This window comes from Typopeltis vanoorti, chromosome 15, assembly GCF_054136105.1.
Source record: "Typopeltis vanoorti isolate ZY-2024b chromosome 15, IOZ_Tvanoo_1.0, whole genome shotgun sequence".
Classification (NCBI taxonomy): Eukaryota; Metazoa; Arthropoda; class Arachnida; order Uropygi; family Thelyphonidae; genus Typopeltis; species Typopeltis vanoorti.
Window position 1 is genome coordinate 28,779,203 of NC_143563.1, and position 22,679 is coordinate 28,801,881.

The 22,679-nt window shown below is 35.4% G+C and overlaps 1 protein-coding gene across 2 annotated transcripts in view; it reads left to right on the forward strand.

The window, feature by feature from the left end:
- RIOK1 (RIO kinase 1) overlaps window positions 1–22,679 on the forward strand; it is a 220,935-nt gene that overhangs the window by 168,779 nt on the left and 29,477 nt on the right. For both annotated transcript variants that reach the window (XM_090404720.1, XM_090404721.1), the window contains exons 10-12: window positions 3,087–3,224; window positions 14,473–14,576; window positions 21,530–21,702. In XM_090404720.1, the coding sequence (XP_090260846.1) occupies window positions 3,087–3,224; window positions 14,473–14,576; window positions 21,530–21,702 (415 nt within the window). The remainder of the gene's footprint in view (window positions 1–3,086; window positions 3,225–14,472; window positions 14,577–21,529; window positions 21,703–22,679) is intronic.

The following is a 22,679-nucleotide window of genomic DNA, read 5'->3' on the forward strand; positions in this document are numbered from 1 at the left end:
GGTGGCAAATAAAAAAACTTTTACATCTGGATGGAGGTGGTCTAGGTGAGGTGGATGGCCAGGTGCATTATCTAAGATTAATACAATTTTGAAAGGAATTTCTTTCTCGAAGCAATATTCACGAACTGGAGGTATAAAACAATTTAGAAACCAGTCTTCAAACAATGTGTGAGTCATCTAGGCTTTTCGGTTTGAATGGAAGTATACAGACAGAGTGTGCTTGTTTACATTCTTGAATGCACGGGGATTTTCAGAATGATAAATTAAAAAAGGCTTCAGTTTAAAACCTGCGATGTTCCTGCCAAGGAGCAAAAGTCAACCAATCTTTAAGTGCCTTAAAACCAGGTCTTAAGTGCTTTTGGGCTTCTTGATGAATGTAAGTTCTGGCATCCTTTTCCACAACAATCCAGTCTCATCCATGTTGAAAATCTGCTCTGGTTGATACCCTCCTTCTGTAATTATTTCATCCAGACTTTTAACAAACTCTTGAGCTCCTTCCACATCCACACTTGCTGATTCTCCAGTGACTCGAACCCTATGAAGATTGAATCTTCTTTTGAATCTTTTGAGCCATCCTATATTTGCTATAAATGTCTGAGTGTAATCTTTTCTGGTGCATTCCTTCAACATCTGAAAGAGACTTCTAGCCTTCAACTGCACTGTAAGAAGGCTTAAGAGTGTTCGCTTCTGTATCTGATCTTCCATTCAAAGAAGCAATAATTTTTCCATTTCATGGATGGGCCCAGTACGTTGTTTTGTTATCACTGTTGCTCGCATGGTTGTCGAACTTTTAACAACTTCATGAATCCTTTCTTTGTCTTTCAAAATCATTGACACTGTAGAATGAGATAACTTAAAATCACATGCGATTGCGTTCACCTTCTTTCCTTCTTCATGCTGCTTGATGACTTTCAATTTTGTGTCTAAATCAAGGGCCTTTCTTGTCAGGTCTAGGAGTAGACAAAGGCACTTTCCTCTTGGTTGACATGTTTAGGGGTTTTAAAAAAATGCTAATTGTAACACACATTATAACTGAACCAAAAATAGTGAACGTAATATGTATGCAAACAGAGATTGAGATGCATGAATCACGCCAAACACACATTACTGGGCAGTGGGCTGACGCTACATGCACAACCATTCCCATTAGGCTATGGGGACCACACATGGATAGGACGTGTGAGTTTAGTAGCAAAATCTGTTGCAGTAGTTCATACTGAAACGTGGTGCGAGATGCAGTAGCAGTCGTAAGTTGATCAGTCTTAAAGTGCATAGGTCATAAGTCGGCGACTACCTGTATTAAATTATAATAAATGTTTATGAAAAAATTAGTGCAGTCTATACCACCTGCACAACATAACTATCTGGTGTATGTAGTTAAATGATTAACATTAAAATATTCATTTCAGTGGTAATTATCAAGGCCATTCTTTCTAAAAAAAAAAAATATGAGGGCTGAGAGATAATGCTCATGAAGACAATACTAGCACTGGTTTTATTAGTAACAACAACCTGTGGACTTTGTAGTGTGTGTGTGTGTGTGTGTGTGTGTGTGTGTGTGTGTGTGTGTGTGTGTGTGTGTGTACGTGCGCTTGCATTTTCTGTCTTCTTGAATTTCAGAAATGAATAAGAGAGTTACTTATTCTTACATAATGTTACAGAAGATAGTTGATATTCTGATAGTTGCAGAAGAAAATTTGTAAAGGGATATTGTAAGATTCTTAGTCATTTATCCACTTGAAGATTTGAATAAAATAAAATTAGATTTAGTGCATGATTTACATTTGTTTTGAAAATAATATGTTGACAGTGATGTTGAGCTGAATTATATACATTGACTTATGTTTCATGATAAGTTTTTGAATTAACACTAAGGTAAACTTTTATCCCTTATATTAGGACATAGTTTTAAACCAATGAAAGATCACAGTAAGTACTTAAAATTATTTTAGCTAAAGAGTAGCTGATAGTTGCAATAAACTGGAATTGTGTGCATATGAAAATGGCTTTCAGTTTCATGTTAGTAAATATAAAGTCATGCACTTAGGGGTAATGAGATATTATATTGGCAGGATTATGTTAGAAGAAACTGACTAGGATAGGTATCTTGGAGTTTCAGTAGATAGGAAGTTGAAGTTCAGGGACATACAGCCAAGATTGCAAATACAACTCAGAGCATAATTGTAAGAATAAGGAAGCCATGCCATTTTGCTTCTTTACAAGGCTTTGATATGACCTTATCTGTACTATTATATGTAGATCTAGTCTCCTTGTTTCTGAGGTGATGCAGATAGAGTGGAGAGGGATGATATCAGGACTGTGGAATGTAGATTATGAGGAGAGATTTGTGGACTCCAAGCACTGTCAGACAGGAGAAAGAGGGGTGATAGAGATCTACAAACTTCTGAAATGATCATACAGGATACCAGTAGATTGAATTTTTTATTAGAGAGAGAAGACAAGAGGACATCCATTAAAGTTGAGAATGAATGCAGAATTTTCTCTCAGACATCAGCACATGACTGGAATGGCTTGCCTTTGGAGGTTGTGAGTGTAGATGATATGAATGAATTCAAGAGAAAGTATGACTCGGTGTGATAATAATATCTTATAATGATAGTAATAATGATGGAGGTCTCTTGTAATTATGACAATAATAAACTCCTGGAAATTATTGTAAGATTAAATAAATTGAACATTTTAAGGAACCTGTGGAAAGTGATTAGATGACATTAATTCATGTGGGGCTGGCATTTAAATAACTTTTACAAGATGGTCATTACTGACTACTTTTACAAGCAATGACCATCTTGTAAAAGTTATTTAGAAAAAAGTTATTTGCTCTTTTCTTTAAACTGTTTTGCTTGCTGCCTGCAATTCACATCACATTTTGAATGTCAAAATAAATGTTTGCATAGCTTTATTCTGATTCACTGTTAAATACATTTGTGCTGTACGCACATTTTTTCTTTAATTTTTTTTTTTTTTCATTTTCTTAAAATTTATTATTTAGTCATGTAGATAATTTGGACAGTTCAGAAATTTGATAATTTATATAGATTAAAATCATTCCACTTTTCTTTAAGGCCAGCTCCACTTTTGAAAGATGTTACCATATCTGAGTCTAAAGCCAGAGAGTTATATTTGCAGTGTGTTGTTATGATGCATCGGCTTTTCAATTCTTGCAAACTTGTACATGCAGACCTTAGTGAATTTAATCTTCTGTAAGTTGACATTTTATACTTTATATTAACTACTTGTTAGTTATTACGTAGAGAAATCATAACTATTTTGCTGTAAGCCTATATTCACTTTATTAATGTGACATTCTTGTAGGTTACACAAGTGCAGTCTCCACCAAGAGCAAAAAAAAAATTGCTAGTTCCTGGTTTAGCCAACCGTGTTTTATGGAGCACAAGAGCATCATAATTTATTTCACTTTATTTATTATATAAAATTTTGTTGAGTAAAATGGTGCTCAAATTGTCTCCATCACTGTGCAGGCAAATTCTAGTACTCTATTGCAATTTCCTGACTCTGTCTGAAGTTTCTTCAGGTAACTGGTTGATTATTTGAGTTCTGATGTTAAATTTCAGTTCTTCATGGGTTTCTGGTTTGTTTACATATACTTTTTCCTTCATATCCTTCCACACACACACACACACACACACAAAAAAAAAGTAATCAGAAATGTCAAATCAAGAGAGTTCACAGGTTAACTCAATCTCCCTATTTTGGGATTATGGACAAAATGGTCATCTTCTCATTCAATTTGTGCCCAAAGCATTAACCTGTTGGAACCACACATTCTCCAAACTTAACTTCTCTGACTCTGCCACTAAAAAGTTTCAGATCATTGCTCTGTAGCTGTTGCCATTTAAAGTAATGAGATTCTTCTTCTTCTTCTTCATATTCAAAAATGTAAGACCCAATCACATTTGCAGCTGCTGCACCTATTTCTGGCAATCTCTTAGAGCCCTGATACCCATAGATCGTGTTATGAATGCTGAAAAGTACCTGTTCAGTTGTGACTGATCAGGTATACCCCTACCTTCATGGTTAGGGATATACCTGATCAGCCAGCCACTACCTTCATGACAGCTGGCTTCTCCTGTCACGCAGGTGTGTTTCAGCAGCATGTATGCCATGCTATATTTCTAGTATCATTTGAGAGTGATTATCAAACATAGCTGCAACTTTCATGTATTACCATGGCTGCTGGATTTCAGTTACACATAACATCTCTGCAATTATATGGACTAAGATCATTTCCCCCCAACATTTAAGCCATTTCATGACTGGGCTACTTGTATATAGAGGCTAATGAACCATAATGCATAGCATTATACATGTCTATAAGGATATGTAAGGCAATTAATGTGAAGTCATTAGCCTCTATATACAAGTAGCCCAGTTGTGAAATGACTTCATGAACAAACTTGTTTGCTTAAACTTGAATGAAGGATGAAACTAAGAATATAACTTCTTAGCATCTTTAATTTACTTTTCATGGTTGTTGTTGTTGCATAAGGTAAGTTGAAATTGTAGTGGATTTTTATTCTAATCCATACACATGGAGAATTTTGTCAATTACTCTGCAGATCTTAGCCTTGAAAGTGTCATTGCACACACCAATACTCAGACTCCCTTTAGAGGGACTTTGAGTATTGATATATGCAAGGTATATAATGGAATAGTGACAGTAAGAATATTTGCTAACTGACCTGGAAGTTTCCTAAGGTTTGGCTTCTAGATAGTATCCTGGAACATACCTAATCTACAGAATAATCATAAGCTGCACCCTGAAAAGAGAAATGTTGGTATCTCTCTCTCTCTCTTCATAATGTCTGACATAACACTGAAAACAATTATGTGCAAGAAGAAATCTAAACTGGATCTTTTTACCCTGGAGTTCAAATTTAATTTTTAAGGCCTTTCAGGCTTTTGGTAAGCAAAGCAGTGGTGTTATTTGTTAGTGATGAAACCCATGTACATAGTGGTGCTTAGAACTACAGAGACTTTGATCCTTGCTGTATGCTACTTTTCTGCTAGATAGTTTCCTGTAGTCTGATGGTTTAATGCAGGGGTGGCCAAATTTTACAATTTTTTCATGTACAAGTTCAGATGTACCATACAACTCTTGTATGCTTAAAAACTCCCAGTAAAAATATGATAATATAGACATATTTAATATAGACATGATATATTGATTTAATATAAAAATATAATATAAAAACAAGATTCTTTCACCGTAACTCAGATCACAGCACTAGCCTGTTTTCCTTCTATTTCAGTCTGATGTTGTGATTTATAGTGTCCATTAAGATCATATCTTTTATTATGTGAGAATAGAAGGGAAAGTTCTAAACAGTATTTATGACTTTCTAAGAAACAGAACAATTCGAGTTCAGAAAATAAAGTGAAAAGAAGACAGGGACTCCCTCAAGGCAGCATTTTGAGCCCACTCCTTTTTTCACTCTACTTAAACGACTTAGACAAAAATATAAATAAAGAAACAAAGATAGCTAAGTTTGATGATTTGGTCCTATTCTCAGCTCACAACTTAGAAACTGCAGAAGGCCATTTAAACAAAACCATTAAAAGTTTATCTACATACTGTGAAGACCAAAAAATCAAAATTAACCCTACTTAATCAGAAATTTGTGTATTTACCATTAATAACCACCTCAGAAAGTGGAGACCAAATATTAATCTAAACAATCAACTAATTACATTTAATAAAAACCCCAAATACCTTGGAGTTACTCTGGATCCATCACTAAGCTTCAATAAACATACCAACATTGTTGCAGTGAGAGCAAAAAGAAGACTGATATCATGAAAAGTATCTGGTAGAGAGTTGAGAGCTGATGCTAAAACCTTAAAAGTCACATACACCTCTATTATCCAACCCATAATAGAATATGCTTTGCCTATCTGGATGCAAACATCACAAACCAGTTTAGAAAAGCTTATAAAAATTCAGAAAAATGAAGCTAGAATCATATGTGGACTAAGAAATACTACTCTTGGAAAAATAGCAGAATTCGAACCCAACCTTGTTCCTTTAAAAATTAGGTGGCAAGAAAATCTAACTAAATTTGTAGAAAAAAGAGCCAACCTTATTCATCATAGAACAAAATGATGAGCAAGGTTGATGCATAAACATTGACAATGCATAAAATCATGGAAAATAAAATTCCCTTGGATTGTCCAAATAAAATAGCCAACTACCCAGCATTTTCTCCAAATCAAGGAAAAATATAGTTATTAATTTTGAAATAGGGAAACATGAGAAAAAAAGCCTAGAAAACCCTGAAGAGGTAATTAGTCATTATCATCATCATCATGAAATTTCTGCCATGTACACTCAAGGGGTGTACAGGATGTGATAGTACTACATGAAAAATTTACATCATTACTAACTTCCTATCTACACTTTTACTCCAAATCAGGCTGTTACTTGTCAAGACTCCAACATTATCAGATCATATTTCTATCGTCTAAGGCACTTTGTACCGTATCAATCCACCTATATCTTGGTCTTCCTCTGGGTCGTTTTCCTGCCAACCTGGCAGACAACACTTGTATTGGTAATCATTCCTCTCCCATTCTATTTAAGTGACCATACCACCTGAGATTAGCTCTGCTAACGCATTCCTGGATGCTGACAATGTCAAGTTCTTTCCTAATATCCTAGTTTTTAATATGATATTGCCATTGATGCCATCTGTTCATACCTATAATCTTTCTCAGGACTCATATCTGCGGTCTCTAGTCTTTGGTCAAGTGTTTTACTTCTGACCTAGCTCTCAGATCCATAAGTTGAAACTGGTTTGAAAACTGTCTTGTATGCAGCTAATTTAGTGTTCCGGCTAATTTCTCTCTTATTCCATATGAATTTATTCAGTTGACTTCCTACAATACCAGCTTTGTTGATTATGCTGTCATTTCCATAATTAATTTACCATCTTCACTAAAAATAGTGCCTAAGTAGCTGAAATGTTTTACTTGTTCCACAGGTTCTCCATTCACATCGCTGTTAACATTTTCAATGATTCTGCCTATTTTCATTGTCTTTGTCTTATTATTGCTGACCTTCATACCATATCTATTACAACAGTTATTCAATTTAGTCAGGGAATCTTGCAGACTTGTAGCGGATTTATTTAGAAGTATAACATCGTCCTAATAAAGCAAAGAGCTGACATTAACATCTCCAATTTTGATATCATGTTTAATACCACTTTCCTTCATAATGTGATCCATATAGATAATGTACATCCTTGTCTGACACTAGATTTAACATTAAACCATCTTCCTGTACTTCCTTCAATTCTAACTGCTGACTTACAACTTAAATAAAGACTAAGTATTGCTTGATATAATGCCCCATTGACACCATATAACTGTAGCATATTGAATAGCTTCTCTCTTGGCACCTTGTCATATGCCTTTTCCAGATTGATAAAACTTAAATACAAATCTTTGTTATATTTCCATGATTTCTCAACTATTTGTGGTTAAGTTAAGATCTGATCCTGACATCCTCTGTTTGGCCTAAAACCAGCTTGTTCTTCACCAAGCTTTTCTTCCACAATTCTTCTCAACCATTTCTCAAGTATACTTGCATAAATCTTACCAGGAACACTCAGTAGGAAAATACCTCTGTAATTCTCACATTCAGTTTTATTTTCCGTTTTATATATGGGTACTATGAGAGCTCCACTCCAATCATCAGGAATTTGTCCCTCTGTCCAGGCCTTCTGAATTATGCAGTGCAGCCACTGTAAGACTTTTATACCATCATACTTCAACAATTCTGGTAGAATATCATCTACTCCTGCTGCCTTTCCGCATTTCAAGCATTTGATGGCTTTTTCTACTTCAAGTATGGATATGTATTCCTGACTGTATGCCTGTTGAGTGTTTTTTACCACTGTGCTCTCACTTCTTGTTTCATTTAGCAATTTTTCAAAGTAATTACTCCATATTTCAAAGGATATCTTTTTTTCTCCTATTTTCATGTCACCTTTATCATCTCTAACTCCTTCTACAGCACTCTTTCCTCCATTTCTAAGCTTCTTCAACAACCTCAAAAATATTTTGCCACCTTCTTGATATTTATTTTCTATGTTCTTGCCAAAGTCCTCCCATGACTTTTGTTTAGCTAGTTTTACACACTGTTTAGCATTCTTGCATTTGTCTCTGTATTCTCCAAGAGCACAAGCTGACTTATTTGCCAGGAACTTTTGATATGCTTTCTTCTTTTCTTTCACTGCCTCTTTAACTTCCTGTGTCCACCATGGAGTTCTGATTTTTTTATCTTTGCAGACAACCTCACCACATGCCTCTCTAGCTGAATCAACCAGGACTTTCTTCAAGGCTTGCCACTGAATCTCCAAGGTTTGATTCCTGTTCTCAAACTCTTTCATTTTTTTCTTGAATTATGTTTGTATATTTTAGTCTACAGTTCGTATCTGAGAGCTGCTCAACTTTTATTCGCTTTAAAACTTTCTTACATGTTATTCTTTTCAATATGAAATTCAATTTTATCCTGCTCAAGACTAAATAGTGATCACTTCCAATTTCAAATCCTCTGTACACGCTGGTGTCCTGCACCCGGGAGAAAACATCACTATCAACAATAACATAGTCAGTGAGACTTTTCTTATTCCTTGCCTCTTCTCTCCATGTGAATTTCTGCACATTTGTATGTTGGAATATGGTGTTAGTAATAACCAGTCCATGTCCTGAGCAGAAATCCAACAGGTATTTGTCATTATTATTAGCTTTGCTCTTTTCTCCGAATTTTCCCAAAATATTTTTGTATGTCTGACAATCATTTCCTACTCTACTATTTAGATGCCCAACAAGGATCAATTTTTCCTTTTTCATTGTGTCAGTTGCCTTCTCTAAAGCCTCAAAAAGTTCCTCCACTACCTTAATAGAACCTTCTGTGGGACCATAGGCATAAATAGGTCTCATTGTTCAGTTCCCCATTCTGATATTTGCCCACATCACTACTTGAGCCTGCCTGCCATTCAAGAAGATTAGCCTCGTATTTAATGTTGAATACTATGGCTACTCCTGCTTTTCCTTGATTGTCATTGCCTGAATATAACATTTGGTATTTATTGCTCAGAAAGACCTCAGCAGTTTTGTCTTTTTTGTTTCAGTCACCCCTATTATGCCAATCTGGTACTAACCTAATTTTTCTGCTAGCTTCATTTCTTTGCCATTCAGACTTCTTATGGTGATAGTACTGATCTTTAACTCTGGTGGTTGAGTTGGGGTTTGTTTTCAGATTTGTTCCAGTAGCTGACTCTTCACTGTTCGCCCTGGTTCCCTGGCAAAAACAATGTCGACCTTGTTTAACCGGGCGACGCTCCAGCTGGCATGAAATTTTGTCATGTTGTACCATCATTTTGTAGTTTGGTTTAAGACAATAAGAATACAATTTGCTCAGGTAAATCCCAAATTGCCAGCCCATCCTCGTTCCAACAGGGTGCATCATGAGCAGGTGAGGATTGGACATTAGGTCAGAAGCCATGGTCAGTTCTCCGCATTCCTTTAAAGGCTATGTGGAGGTCTCCTCTCAGTTATACAGCTTTGACCCTAAGTACCCCCCCCCCCCCCCGAGGTCATTAGCTCTTTCAAAAATAATGAAATATAGACTTGACTCAATAAAGATCTACACAGGTGGCTCTAAAAATCCAAATGGAAATTCTGGGAGAAACATACTCGTCTATGGCTCTCAAAATATACAGCTAAAAACAACCAAGAGTATATTTCTTTCTTTTAAGGTTACACAGTGATCAGCACTCATATTTGTAAATTTAGGGACACAAAAAACACACGTGTTGAACAGATTATTTTATTAATTGCTAATAAAATAAAACTTGACGTTTAGACCCCTGTATCAAGGTCATCATCGTTAGAATACAAGTGTATAAGGAACCAAGCTACACGCTCATGCCCTGTATACTGGTAAACTAAATCTACATAGTTAATTAATCCTTTTCCCTAGCCTGACCTCTAGCGAAAAAAAAAAAATAAATAAATAAAATAAATTTTTAAAAAAATTTTTTTAAATATATATATATATATAATAATAAATAGAACTACAATAAACTGCTAAAGTCCTCGTGTATTAATATTCTTCTGGATAGTTCTGATTGTTATAATATGATTTCTTTCAGTTGCTGTTAAATGTTACAAACACTTTACCAGGTTGTCTTCTTGTAGTGGGATTTTTCTATGGCTAGTTTAGGTTGTTATACAGGTTGTAGATAGGTCCTCCACATTCTTGAAATGGTTAGGCCATCATTTTTGTTGATATTTGGGTTGTGTTTGAGCATTTCACATGACTCTTTAAATTTTCTCTCAAACCAGGTTTTGGCGCAGTGTAGGGACTTGGTATTTTTCCAATCAATTCTGTGGTATGTTTGGAGTGCGCGGTCAGAAAGGCCGGTTTTTCCAAAATGGAGGTATTTAATGTGTGTTCATCTTGTCTGATTGGGATAGTTCACCCTGTTTCCCCTATGTATGGTATGTTACATGTGCATTATATTTTGTATACCCCTGGGTGGGCTAGGTGTGGAAGAGGATCTTTAGAAGAACTGAGTAGGTGTCTTAACTTATTTGGGGGTTTAAAGGTGGTTTTAATGTTGTATTTGCATAGTGTTCTGTCTATTTTTTCAGAAATGCCTCTAACATAAGGAATGGCAATAGCATTCCTGAAATCTTTTTGTTCTTACTGGTATCTTTATGTAGGATCTTGTGAATAGTTTTTTTACTGTATCCATTTTTTTTATAAATGTTTGGTTGATGATCTTTTATTCCTGGTTTAGAGCCTGTTCATTAGAACAAATAGTTAGAGCTCTGTGTTTAAGGGTGCTTATGACACCTAGTTTTTGTGTTTGTTGTATTTGGGTGGTCGTAAGAATTTTTGCGTATGTATTGACCTGTGCATGTAGGTTTGTGGTAAACCGAGAAGGAGAGACAACCAGAGGGAAGACGTGTGTCTAGGAAAGGAAGAGAGTTGTTTTTTTCCATTTCAATGGTGAATTGGATACGTTTGTGTTGACACAAACGTATCCAATTGTTTTGTTTAGGTGGCTAAGGAATGTATTTAGAGCTTCACGGCCGTGAGGCCAAATGGCGAAAATATCGTCGACGTATCCAAGCCAGATTTTGGGCTTTAGACATGCTGTTTCTAGAGCACGTTGCTCAAAGTCTTCCATATAAAAGTTAGCTATTGGGGGGGGAGTGGTGAACCCGTGGCTGTACCTTCTTTTTGGAGGTAAAAATTGTTTTGCCACAAGAAATATCCAGAGCAGAGTACGTGGGCAAAGAGGGCCGTGATGTCGTGTGGAAATATGTTCTGTAGGAGCAAGATAGTGTCATTGATTGGGACATTGGTGAAAAGGGAAGTTATGTCAAAGCTGACTAATAAATCTTGGTCATTGAGTGTAATGTTTTTAATTTTATTAATGAAATGTTGTGTATTTTTTATGTAGGAAGGGGACTGACCTACCAATTCTTTGAGTGTGGCCGCTAATTTTTTGGCTAAGTGATAATTCGGGCTGTCAGTTCCTTCAACAATCGGACATAGAGGTGTGCTTGGTTTGTGTATTTTTGGCAGGCCATAAATTCTGGGTGCACGGGCATAATGAGGTATTAATTTTTTGGTTGTTTCTTCGGGCCATGTGTGGACGGATTTGATTAATTCAGTTGTATTCTTTTTGTTACGTTTTGTGGGGTTGTAGTTTACCATTTGGTAGGTGTTGTGGTCCGATATTAAATGGTTCATTTTTTCAATATATGTTGTATGGTCTAAAAGGACAGTGGCATTGCCTTTATCTGCTTTTGTGATTATAATGTCTTGGTTATTTTTTAAGGATTTAAGGGCTAGATTTTCGGTTTTGTTTAAGTTGGTGCTTAGTTTTTTGTTTGAATTTAGTATACACGATGTTTCCATTCGTATTTTATCAGCCAGAATGGTGGGGAGGGATCTTAAACCTCTCTCGATATGATACACGATATCAAGTTTGTTCACTAACCTCGGAGCACTGGCATAGTTCAAACCTTTCTTTAGCAGCGAGAGTTCACCTTGGGTGAGATTGTGTTTGATTGGTTGATAATCAAGCAGTAGTCCGATGGTGGTTGGTTGCTCTTAACTTTGTTTCTGGGTGATTGGCTGCTCCTTATGATGTTGGTGCTCCTTTCGTTATGGCGTCTTGATGTTCTTGTGCTTTTCTGTTGTAGGGCTTGAAATTTCATTACTAATTTTTCTTTGTTTTTCAGTAATGAGTGCTTGGCCGAGTCTAAAATCTCCCAAATTTCTGGAATAACGTAGTCAGATAGCTCTAATTTAAGTTGTAGAACTTTGGCTTGGGTGGATGCTAGATTTTTACGTCTCGTGGATTTGTTCTCGTAACAAGGCTTTTTCCAACCGGGCATAAATACAGAGCGCTTTGGCTGATTTAAACTTCTTCTTTAGTTTAATGCAGTTGGGTATTACGTTGCTGTCTCTACATCATTTCAAAAAGGCTAGTCGATTCATTAACAAGGAAACATGTATGTTCGTCTTGTCTGATTGGGATAGTTCGCCCTGTTTCCCCTATGTATGGTATGTTACATGTGCATTGTATTTTGTATACCCCTGGGTGGGCTAGGTGTGGAAGAGGATCTTTAGAAGAACCGGGTGTGTCTTAACTTATTTGGGGGTTTAAAGTTCCTTATACACTTGTATTCTTCTGATGATGACCTCGATACAGGGGGTTGAAATGTCAATTTTTATTTTATTAGCAATTAATAAAATAATCTGCAACACGTGTGTTTTTGTGTCCCTAAATTTATAAATATGAGAACCAACAGTATAGGATGCAACTCATACCATGCAGAATTAAGAACCACTAACACAGCACTGCAACATTTGGATAAACAAAACCCAAAGGAATTTATATTTTTCACAGATTCCTTAGTAGCCCTTTAAGCTATTAAGAACTGTTACACTAGCTATCAAGAAATACTTAGAGACATAGCAAAAAACATAAACTGCATAAGGATCCTGAAATAATTTTCCAATGTATTCCATCCCATGTGGGATTAAAGGGAAACGAAACTGCAGATGACGTAGCAAAAATGGCTGCAACATCAAGTGATACCACAGATTTTGATCTTTTTAAAACTACTCAAAAAGAAAAAGTAAAAAGAATGATTCTCCAGGACCTGACTCACCACTGGTATTCAGCAGAAAAACCAGGAGCTACTATCAACTCCAAGTTTAATTTTTGTGCCACTACCATGATCTCTTGCCTCAAGACTGGCCACACAAGAACAATCAAGTTTAGCAATGGCAAAAAAAGTTTCCCCATCTGCACAATCTGTAACATCGAGGAAGCATCACCACTACTGCATTTTCTCACTTATATGAATATTTCTAAATGTGAACTTTATAACAACCCAGAAAGGGTACGGTATAAAATACATAAACTTGACCTCTATGATCTGGTGTAATAATACATTGGGATAAAAAAAAAAAAATTATCTGAGAAAGTGTTTTCACAAACAATGCACAACAATTTACCTGACAGACTTGCTATAAATAAGCTCATTTTTCCATTGTTCATTGAATTCATGCTTACTATCAACTGTTTTTCTTTTGTACTGTGATGGGTAACTGAATATAAAAACAAGGCTTTATTTTAAAAAAGTGCAAAACTGCAAATGTTCACAAAGGATGAATAAAGCACAACTCCGTAACACATAAGGATCAATTGTAAACTGACTGACAAAAACCTGCAGCACACTCTCGTTGCTCACTCCCTTCAGATAGTGCCTTACGTGGAGACTAAACATGAGATAGAATGGTTGGAGAAGTGCCCCTGGTGAGTGTGGCAGAGCAGTAAAACAAGGAAGGGATTCAACGGAAGGGAGAAACAGCAGTGTGAAAGAAGGAAAGAGTTTTGTATGAGATCCCATAATAAGAGGATGAAATCAGGTTTCCTTGGGACAAAGATTAAGGATATTAGTAATGCTGTTAAGATGAAGAGAGGGAAGGTGTAAAAAGATATTTTGGCAGGTGACAAATGTGAGAAGATATCCATTATTGTTCTAATCAAATTTCAAATGTAACATATAGTATGAGTTACTTTAACTGGCTGAGAATGTGAGTTTGTACTTGTATCATTTTATATGCATTTGTTTCATTTAAACTCTTTTCTAAGTGACATTAATTTAAATGTAAAGTATTATGAATTTATTTACAAAAGAGTAATGGGAATAATTAAGCGTTAAGTGTTCTAACAAAAAAATCTTCTCATTTATGAAACTTTGAATGGTAAATTAGTTGCATAATTTAACATTAGATAAGCATGACTTTTTTTTTTAAAGTAGCAAGTGTTATATGTTAACTTTAGTTCTAAAGCATTTTCATTATATGAATGTAAATGTACTACTTTGTAGATATCACAAAGGAAAGTTATGGATCATAGATGTTTCTCAGGCTGTTGAACATGATCATCCACATGCCTTAGAATTTCTAAGGAAAGACTGTACTAATGTTACGCGTAAGTTAACATTTCTTTTGTATTTATTTCATTTTATTCATTTATTTAGTGTTGATAATACTGCACAATACAAATTTTCATTTTTGCAGCATGAATTCTACTGATTTTCTAAAAACTTCATTAATGTTGATTGAAATGTTCATGTTATATCAGACACCTATGAGGTACAACCTTGTGGACCTGTCGGTCAATCTTTTGACATGTTGTTAATCAGTTGGTTATTTGGAATATTGTTGTTCCAAATAACCAACTGATAAGCAGCAACAAGAAAATGTTAAAAAGATTACGGGAGACTGAAGTTTCTATGTGAAATGTGAGCAAATATTGATGGACCAGAAACACCTTGTGATGTTAAGGAATTTTTGGCACATGAACCTAAAAGTTCATAATTCAGATATAGACAGAAATGCTATTTTCTGTCATTGGATCAGTTATGTTTTCCTATGATTAAAAATTCTAAGATTAAAAGAAATTTTAAAATATTTTTTAAAATAAAGTGTATCAATAATGTTAATGTTGAACTAATATCAAAATCAGCATGGGTTAAAGTCAGCTTGTTCAAACTTTGATTAACATTGTGAATAAGGTAACCTTATTCACAATGTTAACAAAGTGTTATAGATCCACAGGTTATAATTTTTCTTTAAAAGAGCATTCACATTTTTATTTCTTACCAACTAATTTTGATGCAATAAACATGAAAGAAAAGTTCCATCAGAACATGGCTACAATGGAAAAGTGATTCCAAGGAAGAAGAAATACCAGTATGCTGGCTTCTTATCATTGAAATGCTGAAAGGTACTTCACAATGGAGAAACATCATCCAGCCTGGTTGGCCAAGTGGTTAATATTTGTTTTCTAACCAACAGGCTGTCAGTTTGAATCCTACTGTTGGGCATGGATGTTTGATTGTCTTTAGGTGTTTGACAAATGTCATTGTCCATTATGAGACCATCATAATTACCATCATAAAAAGTTCCATCAGAACATGGCTACAATGGAAAAGTGATTCCAAGGAAGAAGAAATACCAGTATGCTGGCTTCTTATCATTGAAATGCTGAAAGGTACTTCACAATGGAGAAACATCATCCAGCCTGGTTGGCCAAGTGGTTAATATTTGTTTTCTAACCAACAGGCTGTCAGTTTGAATCCTACTGTTGGGCATGGATGTTTGATTGTCTTTAGGTGTTTGACAAATGTCATTGTCCATTATGAGACCATCATAATTACCATCATAAAAAGTTCCATCAGAACATGGCTACAATGGAAAAGTGATTCCAAGGAAGAAGAAATACCAGTATGTTGGCTTCTTATCATGGAAATGCTGAAAGGTACTTCACAATGGAGAAACATCATCCAACTTGGTTGGCCAAGTGGTTAGCATATTTGTTTTCTAACCAACAGGCTGTGGGTTTCAATCCTATTGTTGGGCGTGGATGTTTGATTGTCTTTAGGTGTTTGATGAATGTCATTGCCCACCGTGCTCATTAGAAGACTGAAGTGGCTTGAAAAAGTTCTGTGTTTGGTCATGGAACTTTTTAGAATATAGTATAGTATCAACAGTATACTACACTCTACCAAACTTAAAAGCAGTAGATAATACAGAAATTCTGAAATCGGGTTTAAATTCAACACAATGATTTTAATGATTTTATTTACCACTTTTGTTCATTGGGAACAAAAAAGTGTTTCGTGTTTTAATTAACATTTAATCTATATAAAAAGTTTTTATCCTACTTCCCTTAAAGGTGGGTAACACAAATTTGAAATCAGTTATTATTATTTATAAGGGTACACCATGGAGTCAAAAGATTCGTTATGGGAGACACACACTGTCCATTAATGCAATACCTATCACATTAAACTTATTTGCTGTTTGGGTGCTCACAACCACCTCTGGCAGTCCATTCCATTTATTCACCACTCTCCAAGTAAAGAACCTGGTCTGCACACCCTTACTAACCACACTCTTAGAGAACTTCCAAGTGTGACCCCATGTATTGAAAAATTGCTTTTCTGTCAATCGTATAGAATCTCTTTAATAACTTATAAGTTTCTGTCATATCCCCTCTCCTCCACCTGTAACCCACATACCTTATCTATTCTGATAGGGAACATTCCACAGACCTCTCATGAGCTAGGTCACTTAATCCTCTCCACCACCTTCTGGTCACCAAGAAATACAGGTGATCAAATCTGTGCACAGCAGTCATGTCAAATCATAGATTTACAAAAAGAGAAAATGACCTCTCTATCTTTACTTATCAATATGTTCTTCAACATCCAAGTAATCCTCTGAGCTCTTTTGCCAACTTTTTCAATATTCTCTCTGAACTCTTGCAATATGTCCTCTGAATTTAAAATTGATATCCAGCATCACCTCCAGATACCTAGCTTCATTAATTTCCTGTAATCTAGTACCATCATTATATTACAAAGTGTGTAATCCTTTCATCCCAAAGTGCATTGCAATACATTTCACAACATTAAATTGACAACTATCGTCTTTTGCTCACACTACCAATATACATCATCCTGCATGATATTTATATCACCTTTATCAACTGTTGTCCTCTTCAATTTTGCATCATCAGCAAACAACTGAATATCCTTCCTTCAAATCTTCCATTATATCATTAATGTACAAATTAAACAGTAGTGCTTCTAGTACAGAGCCCTGGGGCACTCCTAGTCATTCTTTACATTTAATTTGAAGGCCTGTATATAGTATTACTTGGAAAATACATAAGGGGAGAGGGTCACTCTACCACACACACACACACACACACACACACACCACCCTCTGATGTCTACCAGGCCCCCCCCCCCCCATGCCACCAACCTCATATCTATTCCCACTTGCTCCAACTTACGAGGGTAGCCTGAAAGGTTCTCAGCCTAACAATGAAAAACCGAATTTATAATTTGAAAATTATTTTTAATTTTTCAACATAATCTTCCTTAAGACTAATACATTTATTCCAGCAATGCTCCAGTGCCATTATCCCGTCCCTGTAGTGGTTCTCAGTAAGATCTGCAAAAATACCCCTCTACAGCTGCAATCACCTCTTGATTCGAAGAAAAATGCTGACCAGCAAGGAAGAGTTTTAGTTTTGGGAAGAGATAGAAGTCAGAGGGAGCCAAATCTGGGGAATAGGGTGGATGTTCCAACAGTTTATAGTGCAGATCCCTTAATTTTCCCATTGCCAAAACACCTTTGTAGGTAGGCGCATTGTCCTGATGAAAGATGATTTTTTCTTCTGCAAACCGGGGCTTTTCTCATGAATTTTTTCATGTAGTCTGGTTAAAAGATTGGAATAATATTCCCCGGTTATTGTTTTATCCTTTTCAAGATAATTAATAAACAAAATGCCTTTAGCATCTTAGCATCCCAAAACACCGATGCCATGACCTTTCCTGCTGATGGAACTGACACTTTGGTGCTGAACAACCGGCTTCTGTCCACTGTTTTGACTGCTGTTTGGATTCTGGTGTGTAATGGTGAATCCAAGTCTCATCCATAGTATAATAATAAATTGATGCACAAAATCAGTTTTATTCTTGTTAAAGAGCTTCAAGCACTATTCAGAGATTTTCATTCGAGTACTTTTTTGATCTGCTGCGAGCAAGCGTGGCACCCATCATGTGCACAGCTTTTTTCATATGCAATTCTTCATGCAAAATATATCCTACACATTCTTTTGAAATGCCTGTAGTTTCAGCAATTTCACGCACTTTGGCTCGCCGGTCATCCAATACCATATCGATCAATGATTTCTGGTGGTGTTACACTTTTTGGACCATCTTCAAGGCTGGTACGGCCACATTTAAACTCGGCAGCCCATTTTTTTAATTGTCGAAAACGAAGGAGAAGAGTACCCATAGATTTTTATGAACTTTGAATGAATTTCTTTTGCCGTTAAAACCTTTCACAAAAAATTTTATATAACCGCACGATACTCAATTTTATCCATTTCAAGGGATACAGACAACACGTTTGCTTCAGACAGCTGTATGAAACGAACTACTTGATAGAATGACTTGCAATTTCACATGGATGCTTATGACAAATTTACCAACTTAGAAAAAAAAAATCTTGCTGATAGTGTTGCCATCTATGGTTGAGGCCGAGAACTTTTCAAACTACCCTGTAATAGTTTTCCATGCAGTATTCTGTCAAATGCCTTTGCAGAGTCCAACAGTATCGTGATGTAGCATTTCCCTTTATCCAATTCTGCTGTCACCTTATTATAAAACATGAATAAATTATTGAGGCTACCTACCGTTTTAAAGCCATGCTGCCCCCTATAAAGTATAATATTCCTATCCAACCATTCCTGAATTTTACTTTTAACCAACTTTAGCTACTACTCCAGAGATTCTAATTCGTCTGTAATTTGCTACTTCTGTCTTGCAGCCACCTTTATGTAATGGAACTATCTTACCATCTTTCCACTCCCTTGGAACCTTGCCAGTGCTGAGACTTAGATCAAACAACTTCATCAGAAACACTGAAAGTTCAACTTGCACCTCGAAGCACATGAGCAGATATACCATCCTGGCCCACTACTGTATTCACACTGATATTTTTCAATATACTGAATACCTCCAGTTCATCTACCTCAATTCTCACATCAATCTCTGTCATTTCAGTAACTGCAAAGTCATCAACTGGATGACATATCTTTGCAAAGTGATCACTTAGTAACTGAACTATTTCTTCTGCTTCTGTTACTTTCCTACCATCAGCACTGAATAAAGAATTGCAAATGAAAAGGCTTTGCGCAAGATGGTTACCGCGCTTGCTCACAGCAGATCAAAAATGCACTTGCATGAAAATCTCTGACCAGTGCTTGGAGCTTTTTAATAAGAATAAAAATGATTTTGTGTGTCGATTTATTACTATGGATAAGACTTGGATTCACCATTACACCCAGAATCCAAACAGCAGTCAAAACAGTGGACAGAAGCCAGTTGTTCAGTGCCAAAGAAGACAAAGTCGGTTCCATCAGCAGGAAAGGTCATGGCATCGGTGTTTTGGGATGCTAAAGGCATTTTGTTTATTAATTATCTTGAAAAGGATAAAACAGTAACTGGGAAATATAACAGACTAGACGAAAAAATTCTTCAGAAAAGACTCGGTTTGCAGAAGGAAAAAAACATCTTTCATCAGGACAATGCACCTGCCCACAAAGATGTTTTGGCAATGGGAAAATTAAGGGATCTGTATTATGAATTGTTGGAGCATCCACCCTATTCCCCAGATTTGGCTCCCTCTGACTTCTATCTCTTCCCAAAACTAAAACTGTTCCTCGCCGGTCAGCGTTTTTCTTTGAACCAAGAGGTGATTGCAGCTGTAGAGGGGTATTTTGAGATTTTTGAGATCTTATGAGAATCACTACAGGGATGGAATAATGGCACTGCAGCATTGCTGGAATAAATATATTAGTCTTAAGGGAGATGATGTCGAAAAATAAAAATAATTTTGAAATTATAAATTAGTTTTTTTTTTTTTTCATTGTTAGGCCGAGAACTTTTCAAACCACCCTCGTATGAAGGCTTTCAATAAAAAGTAAGTTGGCTGATCTCAGTATATTGACAACAGGGTTTCCTCCTATAAATGGTCTCCCTTGTGTCAGCTGGAAATTCTTTTCATCCTGGCTTATATACATTACATGTGGCCAGTCTATGGTACCAATGTGCTGGTGGTTTCTGGTTGAGTGGGAATGCCATTAAAAAATAAAATAAATCAAATAAAGTGAGTGGTAACAATAAAATTTCTAACCAGTACTTAAGACAAGTATCTGAAAGATACTTGTTACTTATTATCAACACAATAGCCAAGCAATTTTGTTGTTAGGCTTAATCAACCAAAAATATTGTCATATGTTAATAAATTTAAAGCTATAGTTTCAATATTTGATAGTGAGTAACTTGGCATTTGACCCATCCTCTCTAGAGAATCCTAAGGTATGCAATATGGATAAATGCAGTCCCCAAAAGGAGTTCACATATTTCCTATCCTTGGAGGATAGTGAAATCATAAAATAACTGTAAGCAAAGTGACATGTGTATTTTTTTTTTTTTTTTTTTTTTTGTGGTTTGCATTATACAGTTAGCTCTCAAGCAAATTCTATCATAAACTCATTAGCTATAGCAAATTATTCACTATAACAAACTATTTGTGTTTGTTATTACAAATTTGCTATAATGAGAATTGATTGTACTATTGCAAACCAAGGCTTCTTTACTAAAGATAAGCAAACTGTTTACTTATTATCAAATATCAGAATTCAATTTGTCATAATAAAACAGTTGTCTTAGCATGGTTTAAAATACGAATCATTTAGTTTTCTCTAAATTTAAAATCTTCAAATATTAATAAATTTTTTGTTGTATTTGAAATATCATTATGCATTACTGTGATTTATTTAATACTGTCATATTATCCTGTAAACTCCTTAAGTACATATCTGAAATTTGATATCTATACCATCTTCTCACGAGCCTCTATTGTTCAATTAGTTTTGATGGAATCCTTTGGTCGGAAAGACTTGAGTTTGAATCCTGTCTCTGATGCAAAGAATCTTTATCACAACTTTTCACTCAAAAGGTCAGTTAGCTTTTCTTATATGGAGGTGGAGGGTTCTCCCCCTCCTGGAAATTCTGGTTTTTCATCCCTCAAACCAGCTCCAAGCAGACATAGTATGTAACACTCAGGTAACCAATCCTTAAATGGGTTAGCACATTATCCATTTCTTGGAACTACACTTGACCATATATTCATTTATTTGTACCCTGAGGATTAACTAACCAGCAAATAAATTTTTCTCATTGTGATCAGATAATTGAGAGATTACTGTGTGTAATCAAAAATAAGTTGATGCTTAATAGTAATCCCACATTTTAACAGTATGCAAGTTTTTTACTTGCATTTCTTTTTTATTTTCAGAATATTTTCATAAAAAGGGTGTTGCAGTGATGACTGTTAGGGAGCTGTTCGATTTTATTACAGATCCCACAATTACTGACAGAAATAGAGATGAATATTTAAGTAAAGCTCAAGAAATAGCTGCAAATCGGTCAAAGAAAGAATGGAGTGAACAAGAAAAGATTGATGAAGAGGTAATGTCATTTACTTTTGTAATTATTTATGAAGAATATTGAAAATCATATTTAAATTATTCATCATATATTCATTCAGAGTTTGCTACTGAAGTCCAGTGCATCTCATCACTTAATATGCAAACTATATGCCTCAGCAAAGAAATCATTCACTGAGCTGAAATTAATAATTATCTTATGATTATCATAAAACTAATACATGAAGATGACTTTAATTTTAATATACAGATGGTCCCTGACTTACATAAGAGTTCGACATCCTGATATGTACCATCAAGGATTGTTCAGGCTACTATGTGATTAAGTTTACGTTATTATCAATCTCCTATCAACAGTTTTTCTCGAAATTAGTCTAGTACTTGTCAGCACTTCAGTATTGTCATATCTAACATTTCATTGTTCTAAGGCATTTCTGAATGAATCAGTCCAATTAAACTTGTCTTTTTCTAGGTCTCTTTCCTGCCATCTTATCATCATAAACCTGTTTTGCTAACCTTTCCTTTCCCATTCTGTTTAAGTTACCATTCCACCTTAGATTAACCCTGCTCACACTTTCTTGAATGCTAACAGTGTCAAGTTCCTTCCTAATGTCTTCATTTTTAATATGATTCTGCCATTTATCATCTATTCACTCTCCTAATTTTTCTCAGAACTCTCATATCTGTGGTCTCTAATCTTTGATCAAGTGTTTTATTTCTAACTCAACTCTCAGATCTGTAACTTAAAATTGGTTTGAACACTCTCTTGTATACTTCTAGTTTAGTGTTTTGGCTAATTTCTTATTCCATACATTTGTTCAACTGGCTTGCCACTATACCAGCTTTGCTTATTCTGTTGTCTACTTCCAAATTTAATTTGGCATGTTCACTAAAAACTGTGCCTAAATAGCTAAATACTTTTGGTCTTTTTATTGCTGATTTTCATGCCAAATTTGTTAGCTATTATTCAGTTTAGCTAGAGAATTCTGGACACCTGCT